The following is a 22500-nucleotide window of genomic DNA, read 5'->3' on the forward strand; positions in this document are numbered from 1 at the left end:
ATTAGGCAAGTGATCTTGAGGACTGTAAGATGCCTAGCCATATACTCCTTTAAGCAGGCAAACTTAAAAGTGCTGGCCACCCTTTTCAAGCACTTAATAGAGCTGACCTCCCAAACAGAGCAGGATAGTGCAACAGATGATAATACTAATGTAAATGTATGTCTACCCATCCAGTCATCAAGCTAGCTAAACTAGTACTTTGTTTGACCTGTAGTGGTACCTTATTTCATAGGCTAGGAATACGATAATTTATGAACCTGTCTCTCTAGTGATCCTTGCTTATTTGTTGGTTTCGATTTAAGCCTTTGTTGTGGGTGTTTGAAGAGACACTGGTTTTGTAAAGAAGTAGGAGGTCAACAGGGCTGGGTCTTCCATGCCACAAAAAGCAAGACACAGGTCACCTCAGAGCACCCAGTAGGCTACAGAGTATGATAAGGAGAGTGCAGATCTATCAAGGTAGTTCAAGGATTTAAGATCATTCATTTTCTTGGTTATAAATCTTTGGGGCATTTCCAGTCGAGCAATATGCTTGCATTTGACATACCAAAGGGGCATTGTATTAATTGATTCGGCTGATAAAGGAAAAGTACAGTGGTAGGATGACTTCTCTGGATCTGGAAGATATTCCCTTGGAAATGAACTGGACCAGATAGAAGGATTTCCTGACAGCTGTGGAAACATGATGATCAAAGTTATCCACATAAGTACCTAGGTCTCTGATGACCATATCTTTCTGAAGTGGAATACCATTTATAACGTATGAGGTGGAAACAACCTCTCTGCTAAATGCTACTGTTCTGCACTTTTTCATTTAGTTTGAGACTGTTTTTAATGCAACATATACGTGCATATTCTAGTCCTTGCCGGAACTGTTTTGTGTCAGGGGATGAGCAGATAACAGTGCACAGTTTACAGTCATCAACAAACTTTGTCAACCACACTTCTGGGATATTGTTTTGGAGATATGAAAAATAAATGCCAAACAGGAGGGGGCCCAGAAATGATCTCTGTGACACTCCACTAGTTACAAATTTACATTCAGTGAGTGAACCAACAATTTTCAGAACATAGGATCTGTTGGATAGCCAATATGCCATCTGTTGTACAAAGTAAGAGTTTACATTAAGCTTGTCTAATATTTCAATAATATTAGCTTTTGGGATAGTATCAAAAGCCTTGGCCAGGTTGAGATAAGCAGTGTGTACAGAATGAACACTGTCCACAGCCCTTGTAGCCTTTTCAAATAAACTTACTACATTCATGGGATATGACTTGCCCTTCACAAAACCAAACTGAGTGGGGTCTAGATCAGTTATGTTGCTTGCATCTGCATAAATGAGTTCTGCTATGATATGTTCCATGATTTTGCATATATGTCTGGTGAGGCAGATGGGTCTATAATTACCCGGGTCTGTAGGGGAGTCACAGTGGCTGTTATCCCAGCATCAGGAACAAATCTTATAGACAGGTAGAGGCTAGGCACAGCAAAATAATGGGCATAGTTTCTCCAAACTAAAGGGGTGGCGTAAGCCACAAAACTATGGGCTAGGCTTGTAAATGCCCTCGGGCAGATAGCCTAGTATGAACCTATGAACCTATGAACCTAAAAGTTCTTTAAATACTGGATTATTTTGGTTATAAAATACTGGGGTCATTTTGGTTGGAAGAATTGTTTAGAGCTATGCATGACAAATGGTGCATTGTATTCTATGATAGGGCAAATGAGGGTAGAGTAAAGGTGCATTAGGATAGATTGGGATCTGCATGAAATCCTATGATAGATAAGATGACAGAAGCAGAAGGATTTTTGACAATATTGGAGATATACTGGTTTAAAGAAACTTTATTGTGCATATAAATCCCTAAAGCTTGGATCACCGTGCTGATCTTAAGGTAAATCCCATTTATATGATACTCTGCAGGTGTACTAATTTTACTAAAGAGATTAAGCTGAATCCATGATTAGAGCACCAGTTATCAGAGTGATCAAGGACTTCTTGAGTATCAGTGAAGATGAGATGGAGTTTAGGATGATTCATAGCTTGCAGTTAACCAGAGGTTATTAACATTTGTCTGTACTTCACAGAAATAGATTCCAAAGAAGAAAGAGCCTAGGACAAAACCTTAAAGATACTGTTAATTACATTTTGCATTTTAGATAGGGTTATTTTGATCAAGTGTGTTTAAGTGTGATAGTCAGCAATCCAAATTACTACAAAGGGGTTGACGTTTACTTGAGTTAGCTTATTATGATGCCAGACTGGGGAATAGTTTCAAATACTTTGGCCATGTCCATATAAACAGTGCAGATAGCAAGTCCTTCATTTCTAGATTTGGTGAGATTTTTAAAGAAGCTAAATCTTCCCATGTGAAAGCAAAATCATGATTGGTTTAGAGCCTAAAGGTATTTCACATACTTCCTGATTTGTTCTACAATAATACATTTCTTAGGTTTACACATAAGGCCATTGAGTCTGTGGGCATATAGTTATCTGGGTCGGGGGAAGGGCTGTACTTACAAAGGAGAATGACTGTGCTGTTTCTCTTTCTTTAGGTACATATCTTGTGGAGACACTTTGATTGTAGATAGAAGTTTGCCTAGATGACACTTTGACCTTACCATCCAGCAGATGGGTGTATTCTCTAGCCCCACAGATGTGCTATTTTTTGTTTTGGAAAGAGCAGTTACAATTTGACAAATACTGATAAATGTTGCCCTGCCACAAAATAATGTGAGGCATGCTCTAAATCCACACTACAGACACATATTATGTACTCAAGGAGTGAGTGGCCTTAAGATCTTATGGCAAATGTGCACTACTGTCACCTTGGGTTATGGCTAGCACCTGTCACATCCAACTAAGCCTTACACTGGCAGCTACAAAAACAGGTTATAATCAGTGGCAATCCAAGATTTCACCCACCTCAGTATTGGTCAGTGCTTTCTATTACACCGTTTTAGACTTAAGCAGAATATTTTCTCATACACACATGCTCACAGTGTTTCTCAAGAGGGACTACTGGTACCCCTCCAGTGGCATTTCCCCTTTCCTGTATTCACACTATATGCTGCCACAAATCAAATTACTAATCTGATACCAAAATTACACTAAATGAAAACACTTTCAATGAGCCAAACAAAATTAAATTATAGTAGCTGTTAGCTAGGCAATCTACAAAGGTGGGACTGCGACGTCCCCACTCTGGGCCAGTAATCAAGGAGCTCAAATCCTCATCATTGACACTGGAGAGGGGCATTCACTTGGAACAAAAATAGTTACACCCAGTATTTCCAGATGCAGCTTTCTGCATCAAGTACAATTTTCCCTAAGAGCACAAAGGGAGAACACTCAGTCTGACTCCCCACTGTCACAGCTGTAGAATTGAGTCCTCAGCAGAGTGTCCAAGACATATCCTCCACTACTCTCTCTGTGAAACCAATGCTGAGATTTGATTTGCACGCACACACACACACACACACACACACACACACACACACACACACACACACACACACACACACACACACACACACCTGTGAAAGGCTGGCACAGATTTACCTGGTATGCTCCGTACTGCCCAGACTATAAGGTAGTTCCCCCGCAACCAGACACTCCAAAGCTAGCCATTCTTAGGCTCTTGCAAGGGTACCCAATTATACATAGTGAAATTAATATTAATACATGTGACAGTGTTTAGCCAATGCAATAAGGCTTCCAGGAGAGGCTACAGTCACCAAATAGATATAAGTACTCTCAAAGGTTAAAATGGTGTCTGAAGGACCAGCCACAATAAAAACTTTAAATATATTTAATAATGAATAATAAAGGAACATGAAAATACTAAATATGTATTTACAATAAACACCAGAGTTTCAGCCACAGGAGATATTAAAATAACACAGATGGATTGATTCACACAGATAAAGAAAAAACAGTACTTAAGTAATCTCACTATATTTTATTTACTGATCTAAAGAATTATTATTATTCCCTGGTTACTTACTTGCAAGGCAAGATGAAGTAGGTGAGCAGTCCTTCTTTGTCGGGTTACAAAAACAGACTGTAGTGAGATGTCAGTCTGATCTAGTATTAAACATAATTTTTGTCCTAGATTACAGAGTAGCATCATCTGGTCATCTGACTTCTGGTTCCCATGCTATCCCCCTTGGCTAAAAGCTGCCAGGATATAGCACATATGTGCCAATAATACACACACATAGAGCTTGCTAAGATCGGTTGCAGCTTCTGGAAGCCATAAAACCATAAAACACTTCCTTTCTTCCAGAGTAGTAATTAGTTTACTATAAAGACAATACAGAAAGCTTCCTAGTACAGGCTTTTTGTCTCTGGTTGCACTGAGACCTGCAAGATACAATCTTTATGGCCTAAGGCAGGTAATTTAATTTCAAACTATTTTCAAAGTTAATTAGATTGAGATTAACCTCTTCTCTTCCAGTATCTTCTCTTAAAAGATATACATTTAAACAGTTACAATAATACATGGTTATTTCTTTTTCTGTCCAGCAGGGCACACTGTTGGTACATTTTTGACACAAGCAGCTTTACAAATACATGTTTCAACACAAGCATATGTAGAAATCAGTTTGATAGTCAAATAACATATAATTATTTACTAAATTTCAGCTAGCTGTGCTGGCATATGTTACACATCCACAGCCCTACTTCCCCTAGCATAGCTGGCACTACTTCACATTATCACAGGTACTAATAGTCACAGTAATGCTGTGAGCATACCATTCATATATAAAAAAGACACAAAGACACAATCTTTTGTCAATGAGCAAATGAAAACTGAACTTTTAAAAAACATATCATGCAGTACAAATGATTACCTAGTATACTGTATCAACAACCAGGGCCGGTGTTAGCATTTTGGGGGCCCCCAGCAGATGTCAAGTTGGGGGCCCCCTGGACACTTCAAGTCTATGTATCACCTTATCACTGCCACCCTTCCTAAGCACCATTTTAGTTTATTCTGCAAACTTTTAGGAGTATTGCATACAGACTGATCTGTAGCTGCAAAACTCTTATATTACAACAGGCCTGTGTACCACACTATGTTGGACCATCTCACAAAGGGACATTTACAGTTACTAGCATTTAGTTGCAACAATGATACCTTGCAGCAACTTTCTATACAAGTCTGGATTTAGGTGAAATGGCACTGTTTCAGCATCCCCCCATATACACACATACCCTCCAGTCTTCCCCTAATCTTGGGCTCCCCATACTATGCACACTACTTTTTTCTTCATTTTCTCTCATTTTGCTTTACTCTTCAGTTTTTCAAGAAGCCATAACTCCCTATATGCTCTGAAGTGCATTTTAAAGATTTTTTCTTTTTACACAATCTTTTCAACCAATGATGACTTGAACAGAAATTATGATTGAGGAAAGAAATTGTGTTGCTGTACAGCTTTAGTTTTCCTTCCATCCTTTTAACACATCTTTCCTGACCAAGTCAGCACAGTAATAACCATTTAGGAAATGGCTCAAATAAGCCAGGGCCCAAGAAGCCATAGGGTTATAGATGTTCTGGGATGCATTTTAGAGCATTTTCCCAGCCATTTAATACAGTGGTGACCTAAATAAAAAAAAAACATGAGTAAGAAAAGAATTTCAGTCTTATTTTTTTTTCTTTCAAGAAAGACATAAATTGTACCCAAGACTTAATGTTCAAAGATGACAAAATTATAGCAACAATAAACTAACAAACTAGGTGTCTGGATACACAAGTCCTATCTGGGAACTGCCTGCCTCTCTAACCACCCCCACAAAAAAAAGACTACCTAAGCATCACTCTGGTGTTAGGCTGGGATGAAAGCAGAGGTTCAAACTGCCACAGTCATGTATTTCAAGTCACTGCAGACATACATATACATAGTATGCCTCCTCACTCCTCAACCCAAACTGTCAAAGGCAAACACTTGTATACATTCCTGAGGTGTGATTGTGAGGAAAGTGAAACAAATAATGACTGCTGTAATGCATTCTGCCTTGTTGTTCCTAGACAGTACCCTGCCCCTACACAACCCATAGTAACCTTCTTTGTATGCCTTTGAGGTTAAGGTCTGTGAGAAAAGTAAAAGAAAATAATGACCATACTTCCGGAATGCATACAAGTAGCTGCCTTTAACAGTTTGGGTTGAGGAGATGTAATAACCACACAACCCCCCCCTCCACACACACACACACACACACACACACAACCCACAGCACCTTCCTGTGCACACATATCCAAGCAGGGCTGGTATTAGCATGGTTGCAGTTGAAGGCAGAGGCCATTATCAGCTGTTTCCTAACAGGGTCATATCACAGCCTGAAGAGCATAATCAGAAAATTAATAATGTTTTTCTCCTTACTTTTCCCTAACCAGCAACAGCTTTTGTGGGGCCCCTACAAAATCAAGGATGATTAAGTGAGCCCACTGTATCCATTTATATAATCTGTGGAGTGAGGGCCCCCAGATTCTTAGAAGATCTAAGTGTCTAAATGTTCTGTGACATATTTTATGCCTCACTTTTGAAATATAATTACTTGTTAGCTACATTATTTATTGATACCCAGAATAATAATGTATGTGTCCTGGCATTACTGGGTGTGTCCACACAGATAAAAATCACTGATACTTTTTACACACAAACACGCACACACACACACACACACACACACACACACACACACACACACACACACACACACACACACACACACGTATAAGCTGTAGCAATACTACTTTTGTACCACTGGTACAGATCAGTGACTGATATTTAGCAGTTAACAAACAGTGGCAGGTGATGCAAACCTGTCACTGTCCCTGATTTCACAGATCTTCCCTGATTTTGCTCATAATTTTGTTCTGTCCTTCATAAAAAGTTTGATTTGCTTGTGAATCATTCAGGACTACAGACAGTCAATAAATCCAGACATCAGAGTTTTATACTTATTGAGCAAAAACATTAATGCTGATGCAAATTGTGTTATTCTATTAACTTTTTAATTGAATTAGAGTAATATTTAAAACATGTTCCTGATTTTGAGCCTTTATTCTGGTATTATTGGTATTGCGTTCAGCTCTTCAGCAAAGAAGTTGGGAGTTATAGTATCTGCTCTTATGCCAATATTTATAAAACTCTCTGTACAAGAAAACCATCCCTGAAGATCAGAAGCATCAGCTGTTCTTAAACTCCAAGGTATGCATTGAGATCAGTCATGCTGGGCTCATGATCTCTCTAGTGCTTACCTTGCCGATGTTCATTACCAGCTTTATTATAACAGAGTCATATCATAGGCCTGTTCAGGTTAAATAACCGAATCAGGAAATTAATGCATTTTTTCCTCCTCATTTTTCCCCAGTCAGCCACAGCTGATGATTAGGGGGGCCCTTGCAGTTGTGGGTACTGCAGGTACCTAAAGCTGGATATGGTGTTAGTTTTATTGGAGAGAATCTCCACCAGCAGGGTTTAACTAAGCCAAGGGCACTATGTCAGTGGTAAAATATTTAATGGAATTGTGAAAGCTGTTGCTTGATAAAACACTGTTACTATACTCAGCAATATCTTTGAATTTTAAAGGAGATATAAACCAGTGACAGCAGGCTTCACTGATACCTAAAGCCGGCTATGTCAACAACTGAAAAGAAGGGAAAATACTTACCCTTGTTTGTGGATTGCAACCAGGATTTCCCACACGCTATGCAGTTGACACTGAACCAAGAAGGAATCTCTAGACATTTAGGTACTTGGCTTGTCTCCAGAGCAATTTATTTCTCCTTTCAACTAGGAAATCGCCATGATTGTGATTTTGCACACAGAAACATCTAATGCAGTACAAATAATTTAACCTTTTATATTGTATCAACAACTGAATATGAATGGAAAACACCAACCCATGTCTGGGGATTGAACCCAGGATTCCTCCTAACACACATTTCATACAGTTGTCACTGCAAGTGGACCAACAAGGAGTCTCTGGACAGTAGCTGTTTACCATTCCTGTTTAAAAAACTGACCCAGTTAAATACTGTAGATGACTGTAGTCTTGCCATGAAAATAAAGTCCAACAAATCTGTGATGCAGAAATATTTGGTTAAACATTCTTGATTAATAAATTCAGGTCTAACTTCACTCGACCTACTATTTCCACAAGACCAAATAACACAAATAACTACCAATGGTTGTATTGAAAGAAAAGGACACCAGCAGCTGTGGTTCAGTATTCTTTGTGAAGGGTAGAGAGGATTTTTAACACCAAATATCCTCTGAAAAAAATGTAAGAAAAAAAACACCAGCAGTTCTATATTATTAAAAGAAAAGTGTTATAAACTTTACACTTTTATTAATTATGCAATTATTTACATTTTTTAAATTAAAGAAAACATATATCATCTGACAGCTGTCCTTAGTGTTGGGAGCTATATTTGGCATATAGGCAAAGTTGGTGTTTCTCATAATATTCTTGACTTCCTTAGTAATTTGATTGAGTTTTGTTTTATGAAGTGGGAGGGAGACAATTTATATAAGGCTATGAGCTTATATTTTGTGTTATATGATTTGCTGAGTCTATTATGCTATCAGATTATACATTTGATGTACTTAATTCTTTGTTCATGCTGGCAGGGAACAGTTTGCTCTATGCAGTGTTTTAATAATCATACAATGCCTTGGTTTAGGCTGTGGGATGAATTTTCAGGGATTCTGGCTGAATGGACCATTTATGTTTTTTAAAAATGGTCAGTAATGTCTAACATGCTGGCAATATGTTGTTTTTGTTGAAATCCCTGAATGTAGTTGGATTACTTAGACTAGAGGGGCTGGTTCTGACGTAGAGGGTGAATTTTCTGATTAACTAAGGAAGGGATTACTTGTGTGACTGAGCAGAGGGCAGATATGGTTTTGGAGATTTTGGCCTCTAATAGGGACAGTAAGTATTTGATCCAGGGATCTGATGTCAAGAAAGGCCTGGGCATAACAATTGCTAGATGAATAGGCAGATCAACTGATATCTGGGTAACTAAAGTCTCCTGATAAATAGGTGACTGGTTTGACTTTCAGGTGGGGGGACACATTTAGATTTTCAGTATGTTCATTCAGGGAAATATTGCTGATAAAGTGAAAATTTGTTTTATCGAGAGTGATTTGGACCTGTACTGAATTAAGGCTGAAATGACTTTGGATAGGACATGTACGTATGACATCCATAATGAATATGGATACAGCTCTGCTACTATTAATGGTCCTGAATGAGTCATAGAAGGTTAACCCTAGGGACAGCAGAGTGGCACAGCAGAAGTGTGCAGGGCCCATAAGTCATAGGTTGATGGATATAAACATCCTCTACTATGCAAAGAGGAGGAAGCTTTTTGGGGGAGGGGGGTCAGCATAATGGTTAAGGTATTTACCTTAGAGTTTCTATGTACAAAGTTTGATTCTGATCTCTGGTTATTAGCTAGGCTTCTAAGAGTCTGCAGACTGATAGCTTAGTAATCGCCTATGAATCTACAGAAGTAGTGCATTCTGTATTTTGGCACAGGGTAGCAGTAGCGATGTAGATGTGTGTGTGTTCATCAGTGAAAAGAAAGTTCCTTTACCAGAATTTTGTTTCCAAGGCTTATCATCTTGAGTAGAGCAACCCTAATCTGGCAGGTTGGTGTGTCTAGTAAGTTTGTTTTCCTAAATAAAGAAAAAAGGCACTTTGGGGTTTCTGCCCGTATGAGAAGGTATTGCAATAGCATGCTCATGTAGCACTCCATGCATTTTCCCAGTCTGGTGCCCCCTAAACTCTTCTAAGCTGAGCAGCAAAAAACATTTTCTGATGTTTAAACTATTGTAGCAAGTGACTTAATACAGTTACCATATCCCCCTCTAAGCACCTCAGCCCTGATGCCAATTACAGTACCGGCATTCAGTAATGAAGTCCAGTACTGTAATAAAGCCTCATAAGCAACAGCTGATCACACCCCTTACTCCCTTGCTCAAGGGTTGCCTGCCCCCTTTGTCATACTTTAGCTATATTTCTGTGAGAAGAATAGATACAAATCACCCCTCGTGAGCAGGAATGCCTGTCTAATAGTTTTTTTCTGGCTTTCACAAACTGGGTCCCCCTAGAATGACACCATTTATATAGCCAGTCACAGAAGCCGATGATGGTTGACTTGTATTTTGGCACCATTCTATGTATGGACAAAACAGTACTCAACACAAGGGATTTTCCGTCCTTAAGAACATTCAGTGAGAGCTTCACTATGTCTGTCTGTACCTTCCTAAGGTGAGCCACCCGAGATCATTCACACCATGTCTCTCTGTATCTTCCCTAAGGTGAGTCACCTGAGATCATTCACTCCAGCATGAGCAGTAACAAGGTCAGAGTTATATTTTGGATTCTTCAGGCACTGGCAATGTCCATAATCCTAACACCTGAGGGACAACTGTTGATCACCCTGTCTTTTGCAGTGATAACAGAAAGTTAGTCACTTGGGTTGATTTTAGAAATGTTGGAAGGGTGGAGCAAAGGTGCAGCCTCCCAGGATGCAAGGTGTTATGGGGCATGATTGAGAAGTGCAGTTCCTGCATTCTTTTCTGCACCGGCATTTGGGGAAAGCACTTCATCACTTCTTGTGTGGTAATCTGTAGCAAGCTGATTGCCACAAATGTAGCAATCAGGTTACTACAGTTAAAAACTGATTTTTTTTTTATGTTCCAGTGAAGAGTTGAGGTGTAGGAATCTGGCTGGAGTGCCATACAAAGAAGGTGGGAAGCTTTTTTTCTTTTTTGTTCTTTAACTGAAGAGCCAAGGGGGTGATGGGGCAAGGGGGGTGGATCTTGGTACAGGGGGTCCAGACTAGGGAGGAAACCTTATTTATTTTTTATAGCTCTTCAACTGAAGAGCTGAGGGGTTGGGGAGCCAAATGGGGGACAGGCACTGGGCACTAGGTGAGACAGCTGCGGCTTTGGTTGGTTTAGGAAGTACAGTAGTAAACAAAAGTTAGGTTGACTGCTATTCTAGTCAGAGGCTGTGAGTGAGCGAGTGAGTGATTGAAAGGGTTGAGTGAATTTAAGAAAGCAAAGGAGAGCTAGATAAGACTGAAAAACTAGACTAAAGATAAATGACATGCCTCTAGGATTTAGAGGTATATTAAAAAAGAGGTGGAAGGAGTGTATTAGAAGTACAACCTGACAAAATGACTAGCAACTGAAGGATAATAACTAGTATGACAGCAAGAAACAAAAAGTCACATTGAATTATGCAACAGCATTAAAGTAACAGATGATTAGGTGTCAGCACAAATAAATCACACTAATAAGTGATTACCTACACAAGGCACACTGGACAAAAATAATAGACAGAAGATGACCAATGAGTGGCTACTAGCAAAATAATGAGACAGCCAAATCACCAGCAAACTAGTGAAACGGCCAATGAATAGGGACCAGCAAAATATTAAGACAGCCAATGAATAGGAATCAGCAAACTACTGAGACAGCCAATGATCAGCAAACTACTGAGACAGCCAATGAATAGGGACTAGCAAAGTACTGAGACAGCCAATGAACAGGGACCAGCAAAATACTGAGGTGGCCAATGAAAAGGTACTAGCAAAATACTGAGACAGCAAATGAACGGGGACCAGCAAACTACTGAGACAGTTAATGAACAAGGATCAGCAAACTACTGAAACGACCAATGAAAAGGGACCAACAAAATACTGAGACGGCCATTGAATAGGGACCAGCAAAATACTGAGACAGCCACTGAATAGGAAACAGCAAAATACTGAGACAGGCAATGAATAGGGATCAGCAAAATATTGAGCTGGCCAATGAATAGGCAACATGAAGTACTAAAACTGGATTCAGTTAATAAAGCAATATTCAGTAAACACAAACTGAATATGAGACTATATGGACATTAAGTCAACAGCAGAATAGCCAATGAATAGGTACCAGCAAAGTATTAAAACGGAGTTCAGTTAATAAACAATAAGCAAACAAATCTGTGACTAATGAAAGTGTGTCAGATATGTACTGTATTTAAACTTACCAATAAAGTCATTCACAATAGGGCAACTAAGCAGTAGTTAACGATAAAGAGTAAAGGCTGTGAAATTTATATAATCAGCATTGAGGATCGTAGAAAATGCCTTGCATGTTTTAGACTAAGTTCTTGTGCATCTTGCCCAATAGTACTTAAACTGATGAAGTCCTTTAAAGTCTGTAAGCCTATTCCACTGCAGAAGCAACCCAATCAAAATTAAATCTATGGTTCTGTAGAAGTCAACCAATCTAGATCAGGCATTCTGATCCTTCAATGGAATCCATTCTCAGGTAACTAACACATGAAAGCCTCTAGTTTCACCAGAGGCTTACACATTGCAGGCCCAGACTCAGAAAGCTGCTGAGATCCCTGTACTGTGTTGAATTAGACAGAACCTAGATAGAAAAAAACCCATGTGCTCCTTTTCTCCTTCTTTGCTATCTCCTTATGTCTTCTCTGAATTGTGTGTTAGAGTGCTCTCAGCAGTTCAACACTGAAGAAGCCATACATCAGTAGTGAGAACAGAACCCACAGCCTCCTGAAGTTTTGGCATTGCAGGAGAGTGTGCTACCTCTCCTGAGCCATTTACATTGGTCCTTTTGAAGTAGAAAATGTTATTCTCGCTTGTTAAATGGCCAAACTTCACCTTCAAGAATGCTGTTAAGTATGTTACTTCTCTTCAGCCCTTCCTCATTCTCATTCCTCAGTCTTCCTGCTCTGCTCCCATCTTTTTCTCAGCCTGATCATCACCTCTCAGGGAGAGAAACAACAAGTTTGCTAATATGTACAGCAATTTTAAGGATCTGAATCCTATCCTTCCTTCTTTCCTACAGCACCAGGTGTACACCTTACTTCTTTTTTCTCTTCTGTCACTGATTCTAACTTTGTAAGTACTAGATTTCAAAAGAGAAACTACTTCTTTCGTCTGTAATGTCAACTGTCAGTCTTCTGTGCACCCTTTTTTGAGTCTTTTGTCATACTGCTGTGATTCCCCTCTGAGGTTATCTCCAGTAATGTCCTTAGGCAGTGCTGGTGAAGCAACCACAACAGCCATCATCAGTACCATGAAAATATAGGAATTTTAGAGATGTAAGTATGAAGGGGACAAGCACTGATTTCATTAGTTAGATTTTCAAGGAACTTACTGGGGTCCATAGTGACACTTATGATTTTGGTGATGACCTTCTCAGTGCCTGGACTAGAAGGGACAGTCTCACAATTTATGGCCATCTGAGATAAGCTGTAGATTGGACACTGAGTATGTTTTTGTGAAGTCCAGACTGTCAAATTTCTGTGGGTAACAATTTTGATTTTTAAAGCCACTGGATACAAGGCATTTCTAGGTCAAACATGGATTTTGTGCATTAACTATGCTGTCAACAAATAACACAGTCCTTTGACTTGCTAGTTTGCCCATGGTTTTGTGACCATGGAATTAATCTATATACGTAAAGTTGGAGCTAGGGAACTTTGGAGTACAGGGGCAAAAGCTCTGTCTGGAATATCTGTTTTTTCTTTGTTGTGCATTCTTTCTTAGTTTGCATTTATTTGGGGTTTTCATATATAGTTTTCATTTCTACATGGATCCAGAGGTTTTGGTTTTATTGGCTTTTATGTCAGGGATTTGGCTTGATCCTCAAATCTATGAAAGGAACCCGATGGGATTACACATCTGCCTGAATGTCGAATTACAGACTCCACAACCCCTGTGCTACACCAGTCCCATTATCTCTTACTTTAGACTGGTCTTAGATACAAACAAAAAGGCTCAGTTCTGCAGAGATGCATGTGATTAAAGCCCCAGTATTTATGTCTAGCAGACACATACCTCTCTTGAGAAGTGGACAGCGCTTGCAGATTGCAATAACTTTCACAGTCATGCTTTGCCCTGCTTGCTGGATGCGTAAGTTGCCCTCCTTGTAGACCTTAATGATGGAAATAGTGGCATGGACTCTGTCATCAGCTCCTTTTGCTGCAGACTTTACTGTCCCAGTGAGTACTGTAAGGCAAGTCAAAAACAAAATCAGAGCAGCCAGGTTAGGAATCACAATAATTAAGTTCAGTAAAAGATTTATACAATGTAGTGACTTCTGAACAGCATGCATCAAAAACAACACACCAGGAGTAACTTCTGACATAAGTAAAAACAAACTTTCTTTTGTGTTGTTGTACTGTTTGCATAGTACACTGTACAGAGTGTCCAAAATATGTCCCATGGATCACTTCCCCCAGTCAGTTAATTAATGAATAAAAATAATAAAATTAAGTGTGGCTAATAATATTACATGTAATTAACATTCTGTGTTATGATACAGAGTACCAATCTGATATTTTAATACCTTGTAGTGGATATGATATTAAGAAAAACATCTGCACTCTGACTCCACAAAGGTTCTTCAGTGAGTAGACACTAGGACATGATACAAATTGTCACTAGGCCTGCTCATACCTGATAAGTATATTCTTAAATGATGCTCACTTAACATTGTGGCAATGCATAGCAAAAAGTAGCCTGTGCATGTAAGATGTGTTCAAGAATTCTGAAGGCAACTCACATTTGCAAATGTCTGTGCAACAGTATGTGCTGCATTTATTCTCAGGATGCATTTTTTGTCATTAGTAGTCCCTTATGCCAAGAATATTTATTGAGCTGTTCCTGCTCAACTGACTTACCTTTGGTTCCTGGGATTTAGATAGGATGATAGAGTGGAATTTTAGGACAGTTGATTATGCTTTTTTGGGAAGGTGGTCAAGGATGAGTTAGGGGACAGGCAGCAAAGTGATGGAGCAGACAAGCTCCAGGAATTAGTCCAATGTGGAGAACTCCAGGCTACAGGAAGGGTCTGAGGAAGCAAAAAGAAGAGAAGGCTGATGTGGCTACCTAGGAGTATGAGGCTAATGATAAGCACAAAAGATTTGGCCTACAACAAGTGGAAAGGAAGGGGTGGAAGATTCAACTGCAAGAAGGCTAGCAAAAAGGCAGCAAAGCTAGTGAGTGTAGCAAAGACAAGAGCTGAAAGGGAGTTAGAAGACATGATCAAGAAGGGAACCAGGAGTTTTTGTAATGTATGCATGTAGCAGAAAGAAGGAAGGAAAAACAAAACTGAGAGGGAGATCACAGAAGAGTGGAGAAAAAGCAGAAACAGAGAATGAGTACTTTGCTTCAGCCTTTAAAAGAAGGCAGGGTAGAACAAGAACAGTAGACATACACCATCGTAAATGAAGAAGACATTCAAAGGTAACCGGCTATTCTTAGGGAGGCTAAAGCAGGATGACCAGATGAGCTGCCTGTTATAGTCCTCAGAAGTCTGACCAGTGTGTGGCGGATCTCATGACTTTGATATTCGATATTTGATATTTGATATTGATAAAGGTGGTAGATTTCTAGACACTAATCACAAGCACAACAACCAACATGGGGACATTGTCAGAAGATGAAGGACTTGTCAGTGAAACTCAATCCAGTTTAATGACTGGATTACAGGTGACATTGACAGATGAATACAAGTGGATATGGTCTACCTAGACGTCAGAAAGTCCTTTGATTCTGTTCTAGACACCATAGGAAAACTGGAGAGGTTGGGGAGCAGGCGATTGTTATGACAGGGACAATGTCAATACTTAAAAGTAGCGACTAGTGGAGTACTACAGGTGTCTGTCCTGGGTCAAGTACTCTTCAGTGTGCATGTCTCACACATATCTGAGGGAGAAGACAACAGCATCCATGACTCTGCTTATTATACAAAGATGACCCAATGGACAATGGGGAGAAGAGTCTGGTGAAGGATTTAGAAAGGCTTACAAAATGGGCAGGAAGATGACAGTTGTGATTAAATGCAACCATATAAAAAGTTCTGCATTTAGGCCATCATAACCCTGGTGTGAAGTATCAGCTAGAAGAAACAGAACTAATGGGAACAGAACAGGAAAATGTTCTGCAGGGCATTGATCACTCCTGGACTGCACCATCAGAAGCAGCGTGAGAGAGCAGTGGCAGCACAAACATAATTCTGGGTGCACCCTCATGGGATAGATTCCAAAAGTAACAAGATAATGCTTCTACTCTGTAAGGCCATGTTAAGACCACACCATGAGTAGTGCATACAGTTTCAGAGGCTATATAAGGAAAATGGCATCAGGAGTTTCAAAGGAATACAGAGGAAAACTGCCAGAAAGATCCACTGGATGGAGGTGAAGGTATATGATCAATAGACTAGAGGAGCTAGATATATTCCCATGTGTGACAAGAAGAGATAGGGACATGATATTGGTATGAAACATTATGTCAGGGAGGTGTGAAGAGGTCATTCTGAATAGGGTCAACAGAGAGGAAGAGGATTAGAGGCAGCATATTTGTAAGGATTAACTTCTACTTATATCTCTGAAAGCAGACACTTAGATTGCACTACCAGTAGGAGCAGCACAGAGGAAATTCACAGAGACATTCAAGAGGGAATGGAACAGATGGAAGAAAGGTAAGGAGGAAGTTAGGAATGGAGGGGAAGTAAAATGCTAAGGTACTTAAAAAGATGGACAAGACAGGCTTTTTGTTTGCTTTTCCTGTCACAAAATTGGAATGTAGAGAATGTTTTGCTTACTGATACCACACAGTTATCTTTTTATACATGCAGGCACTTTACCGAGCGCTGGACGACATTGAGAAGGACTTCCTTAAACTAAAACGTTTACAGGCACAGCGTGCCCATTTCCGATACTGTCTTGACCACCATATAGTGCCTCGTGGTTTGAGAGTATTCTGTATGCCTAGCCAAGGCACTGACTTTCCAGAACTGTTAGCGTGTTGGCAGCGCATCAACTTAGAGACCAGTCGTGAGTATCTCAAGCTCTTGATTGACTTTTTTAGTCCTGAGGAAAAGAAACTAACTGACTCAATTAATTCTAAACAAAAACACTTATTTACTGACTTTCCTGAAAATATTGTATATCCACTATTTGAAAATTTACTTGACTGTGTTTCCGCCTATGATCGGAAACTTTTGCAACAAAAAAGAAATAAAGTGATACGTGACTTGAATGATTTTAAACTAGGTCAAGTGTTTGTTTGGCAGAGACATAACAATGATAGACTAGCTACTAATGTATATGAGGGTCAGACAAATGTTAATACTGTACAACCTACTAGAATGAATGTAACTGATACATATACGAGAAATGCTGGTAGTAATAGAGGTTCAGCGTTCTCTACAGATATTCCTGACAGTCTGAATATGCCTAATAATGTTAATTTGAATGGTTTAGATAATAGCAAATCTACTTATGGCTCACAACCTGATAGTAATGAAGAAGAGAGATCTAGTATTGTAAATACAAATAATATAGAGATTGCAATAAGTGATGCACCTTGCAATGAATTAAATGATTCTAACGATGTAATTAGGTTAGTGCATTCCAGCGCACAGGAAAGCATTAATCTATACCCTGAAGTTAATGTTGTTAAGAACAAACCTTCAGTTACTTCAGAGCCAGCAGTTAGACCTAAAACAAAGGAAGCTAATCAGCATGTAGCTGATGCCAATTTAACTCTCCCTTTACCCGTGCGCATGGACAAAGGCCCAAGGAGGTCACGTTCCATGAGCAGGGGAAGGCAAAAGAGGAAAATGTCAGAAGACTCTCTACACAATACCACGATAAAGAAATGTGGGTAAAGAAAAGGTAGTGTTCAACCTTTCTTCTGTTGAATTAACTGACTCTGACATCTCTTTGTTAAGTAAGGGCCTGAATTATATACCGAAGACAACTGGCTGCCTTACTGATACAATTATGGATTTAAGAATATTTTGTAGAAATTTAATGTTGAAATATAATTTCAGGGATAAGGATAGCACTGTCAGAGAAGGCCCTATATTCAAGAATCTTAGTGATTATGTACCCGTAAATCACCCTCTAGTAGAGGCTACTTTGAAAGTAACTGAGGAAGAGTTGCATCACTACTATGAAACTAAGACATATAATAAATTAAAGAAATCAGATAATTTAACATTCAATGAAAGAAAAAGCTTGAATAACCTGCAATTAAATAAGAATATTGTAGTTAGGCCAGCAGATAAAGGTTCTGGTGTTGTTGTCCTGGACAAAGAACATTACATGAATGCTATGCATGATATGTTACAAGACAAATTTTATGGTATCATTAATACATCAGATGTTCATGACACCTGTAGGTATGTATTCGATACCCTTACTGATATTTACAAAAGTAATTTAATTGATAGAAATACCTATGAATACCTTATGGTTGAGAAACCAATGTTGCCTCTAATTTATGGACTTCCTAAGTTACATAAAGACTTAAGTAACCCACCAATGAGGCCCATTGTATCTGGAAGAGGGTGGGTTACTGAACATTTATCAGTATTCATAGAGAAGCATTTAAGACCCATTTTGAATAAAAATAAATTTGTCTTACGTGACACAAAGCAATTTTTGGGAGACCTCTATGAATGCATCACACATTGTGACAATATTAATGCTTGTTATTTTGTCACCCTAGATATACAGTCCTTGTTCACTGTAATACCCAATGAACTAGGTTTAACTTTTGTCACGAATTATTTAAAAGAATGTAGTGACTATTCTGAATTGTTGATAGATCTGATTGTCCATTTTCTTGAACTTGTGCTTTATAATAACATGTTTATGTTTGATGATAAGATTTTTAAGCAACATGAAGGCGTAGCAATGGGCACTCCTTGTGCCAACAGCTACGCCAACATGTTTCTAGCATTTTGGGAACAAGAAGTTTTGTTTAAAGAAAAGTTTTTTAAGGAATATGTCATCTTCTTTTCAGATTTGTAGACGATGTCTTTTTTCTATGGAATGGAACAGTAGATAACTTAGAAAAGTTTTTAAACATCATGAATAGCTTGACAAATTGTTTGAAATTCACTATCCAATACTCCTATGAGAAAGTGGTGTTCCTAGATGTTTATGTAGAAAGGTTACACAATGGTCTCATCAACACAGGGGTATATCGGAAACCTTGTCACAGCAACATGTTACTACATAGGACAAGTATGCACCCACCCCACATTTTTAAAAATATAATTAAAGGACAATCTTTAAGATGTTCTAGGCTAAATCCGTCAGAAACAGGCTTAGAAAAAGATCTGTCATGTTTACGAAATAGATTAAAGAATAGGGGCTACAAAATTAGTGAAATAGATCAATACACTACTGAAGCCCTCAATTCACGTGATGCTAGAGGTAAACCTTATTTTGGTCCAGTACAGGATATCATTAGAACTGATATTTCTTCGACACCCTTGAATGTCAAATTTGCAACAAGTTATACAACACTTATTTGAAGTCAAGAATATCATATGTAAACATTATGATATACTAAAGGCTGATGAAGAGATTTCTAACATAGTTGGCAAAGAACCCTCTTTTATATATAGGAACAGAAACAACTTAAAAAGACTCCTCTGTTATCCTAAGAAAGCTATACAGCATGTTAGTTCAGGACATACAGAAAAATGTGGTCATTGTAATTTTTGTTGTTATATTGACAGCAATACCACATTTATCCATCCAGATAATGGTAAAACATTTTATTTTAGAACACATGCGAATTGTATGACACCTAACGTTGTTTATCTGGCAGTTTGCAAAACATGTTCATCATTTTATGTGGGTAAGACGAACCGCCCACTACGTGACAGGATAAGAGAGCATATTTATAACATCAGAAAAAGTAATACACAGAATGCTTTAGCCAAGCACACTGTCTTACACAACACTCAACATGAATTTCAATTTAGGGTACTAGAAGTAATAGAACCTAATGCAAGAGGAGGTAATATAATGACATATACAGAGGAGAAGGAAAACAACTGGATTATTTTGCTAAGAGCAGATAGAGGCTCAGGACTAAATGACAAAATCTCCATCAAACCTGCACTTAGAAAACGCAGACACATAAAGATATGAGAATATTTAGTCATTTTTAAATTGTAATAGATATATACAAATAATTTTTATAATGCATTTTAACAACAAGAAAACTTTTATAAAAGTTTTATACTATCATTTGTTGTATTCAAAGTATGCGCTTTTTTTAAATGGAGTTAGTTTTCATATATATTTTTATATATATATTTATTTTTACATGATTAGTAGCAGTCATGAATGCACTGATATACTTTTGTATTTGCTGCTTTAAATGTTAAATGAACTAATTGATGTGTGATGATGATTGGTTCATTTGAATTGTACTTACTATGTGTTTTAGTATTTAAACTGTCTATGTTAAGCAAACATTGTGATCTGATGAAGCTATTTTTTAGCGAAAGCGCTTATCCATTGTTTTGCTAATAAAAGCATCTGGCTTTGAATATAAGATTTGACCCTTGCTTTTGCTCTTGTGCTACGTTTTTTTATTATATCTTTTTATACTGTTGCATCCTGCTGCACAATTAGTAATGCTTTGTACAGTGGTATGGTATGTGGTGTAGTTAACAGAGCCATAACTAGGGTGGGGCAAAGAGGTGGCTGGCGCAGATGCAAGCTGTCAGAGGAAAGGCACTTGTGATTGATGGTGTGGGAGTAGAGTGTCAGCAATGAGAAATGAATACTGATATACAACTCTGCTGATGTGTTAAAGTAAAAATGTGAGTTGTGTGTGGTAGTAACTCTAACAAGCTGCTTATTACAGTTTTTAGCAAGCAGCTTGATAAAGTCGTAGGGGCTAAAGAGAACATTTTTTCTTTTGTTCTTCAAGTTTGAGAACAGCTTTGGGCATGCGTACAGGTGCCAGATGAGCTAAAACATTTCTGGTAATAAATGTTTCATATTATTTTGTTATTTTTTTCCTAATGCTTCTTGCCCTCATGCCTGTCAACCCGTAAAGAGTAGTGAATGTTATTACCCTCTAACTCATGCATATATTCAGTAGCACACAGTGGGCTAAGTCAACTAATGTAGTCTTTGTTTCAGTTCAATTTGTAAAAAAAAAACTTTATCAGAAAAATTAATCCTAACAGTAATGCACCTGGCCAATAAATGGTAAACAGCCAAGTTTCCAAGGTTAAATTTACTTGAATTTTTCTCTTTTAAAGTTTTTTTTTTCCGGGGTGGTGGCAAGCATTTCCTCAAATATATATATATGTATATATATATATATATATATATATATATATAAATATATATATATATATATATAAATATATATATATATATATATATATATATAAACATATATATATATATATATATATATATATATATATATATATATATATATATATATATATATATATACATATATATATATATATATATATATATATATATATATATACACAAACTCAGAGATTGCTATACCACAGAGAAAAATGGAATATCCTGAAACGTGGCAATCTCTACCTTGTAATATATGTAAGTCTGGATTTTTGATTGAGTCCTAACATTTTAGACAGTTACCTACAAATATACATGCTCACTGATCACACTACTTGAAACACAAACACACACACACACATATACACACACATATACACACACATAAAATAAAACAGAAATCAGAAGAATTTTTAAATTGTATAACAGAAATAATACCTGGCAGGGTTGAGAGAGGTTGTGATTTACCCCTCCTGGCCTGAACATTTGACGCTCAGGAATAAATCTCCCAGTCCCTTCTGCCCCTGTCAAAGTATTATTTCCATACTGTGAAACAGAGATATCTCCTGGGGTACAATAAACTCTGTAGGCTTTGCATGGTGAGCAGCAGCACTTAATAAATATTCATGCCACGGCTTACCTTCAAACTTAAGCAGACAGGGTTTCATGGCAGCCAGTAAACCGTGTAAAGCAAAACGGATAGTGAACTTAGTTGCAGCATAGCAAACTGGGTAAACAGGATTGTGCGGAATGCCACATGGACCATCAGGGTTTTTCATATATTAATGTATTATCTTGTGGGGACAGGACAGGACAGTGTATATATACACTCCAGCATACTGGGCTAGTGGGATTGCATGGAATGCCACAAGGTCCACCAGGGCTTTTCATATATTAATGTATTAAGTTGCGGGGACAGGACAGGACAGTCTGTGTCTACACTCCAGCATAGTGGCTAGCAGGATTGCATGGAGTGCTACAAGGACCATCAGGGTTTTTCATATATTAATGTATTATGTTGCATGGACAGGACAGTGTATTTGTACTCTCCAGCATACTGGGCTAGCGGTATTGCTCAGAATGCCACAAGGGCCACCAGGGTTTTTTGTATATTAATGTATGTGTTGGAGGCACAGGACAGGACAGGTGAGTGTATATAGTACTGACTGTTGCGGAATCCCTTTCCAGGCAGTCTGTACAAGCTGTGTTAATGATCTATAAGAGTACATTGACTACCATTTATAAGAAACAGTCATGGGAAGTGTGTTTATTGAATGGGGACACACAGATGAAGTTTATGGATGAA

General features: G+C 38.2%; 1 protein-coding gene across 2 annotated transcripts in view; it reads right to left on the reverse strand.

Moving 5' to 3' along the window:
* The window catches only part of LOC122806565 (procollagen C-endopeptidase enhancer 2-like), a 329452-nt gene that overhangs the window by 17745 nt on the left and 289207 nt on the right, over positions 1-22500 (reverse strand). For both annotated transcript variants that reach the window (XM_044077101.1, XM_044077102.1), the window contains exon 8: positions 13885-14055. In XM_044077101.1, the coding sequence (XP_043933036.1) occupies positions 13885-14055 (171 nt within the window). The remainder of the gene's footprint in view (positions 1-13884; positions 14056-22500) is intronic.

Source organism: Protopterus annectens, chromosome 7.part0 (assembly GCF_019279795.1).
Source record: "Protopterus annectens isolate FY-2018-M chromosome 7.part0, PAN1.0, whole genome shotgun sequence".
Classification (NCBI taxonomy): Eukaryota; Metazoa; Chordata; order Ceratodontiformes; family Protopteridae; genus Protopterus; species Protopterus annectens.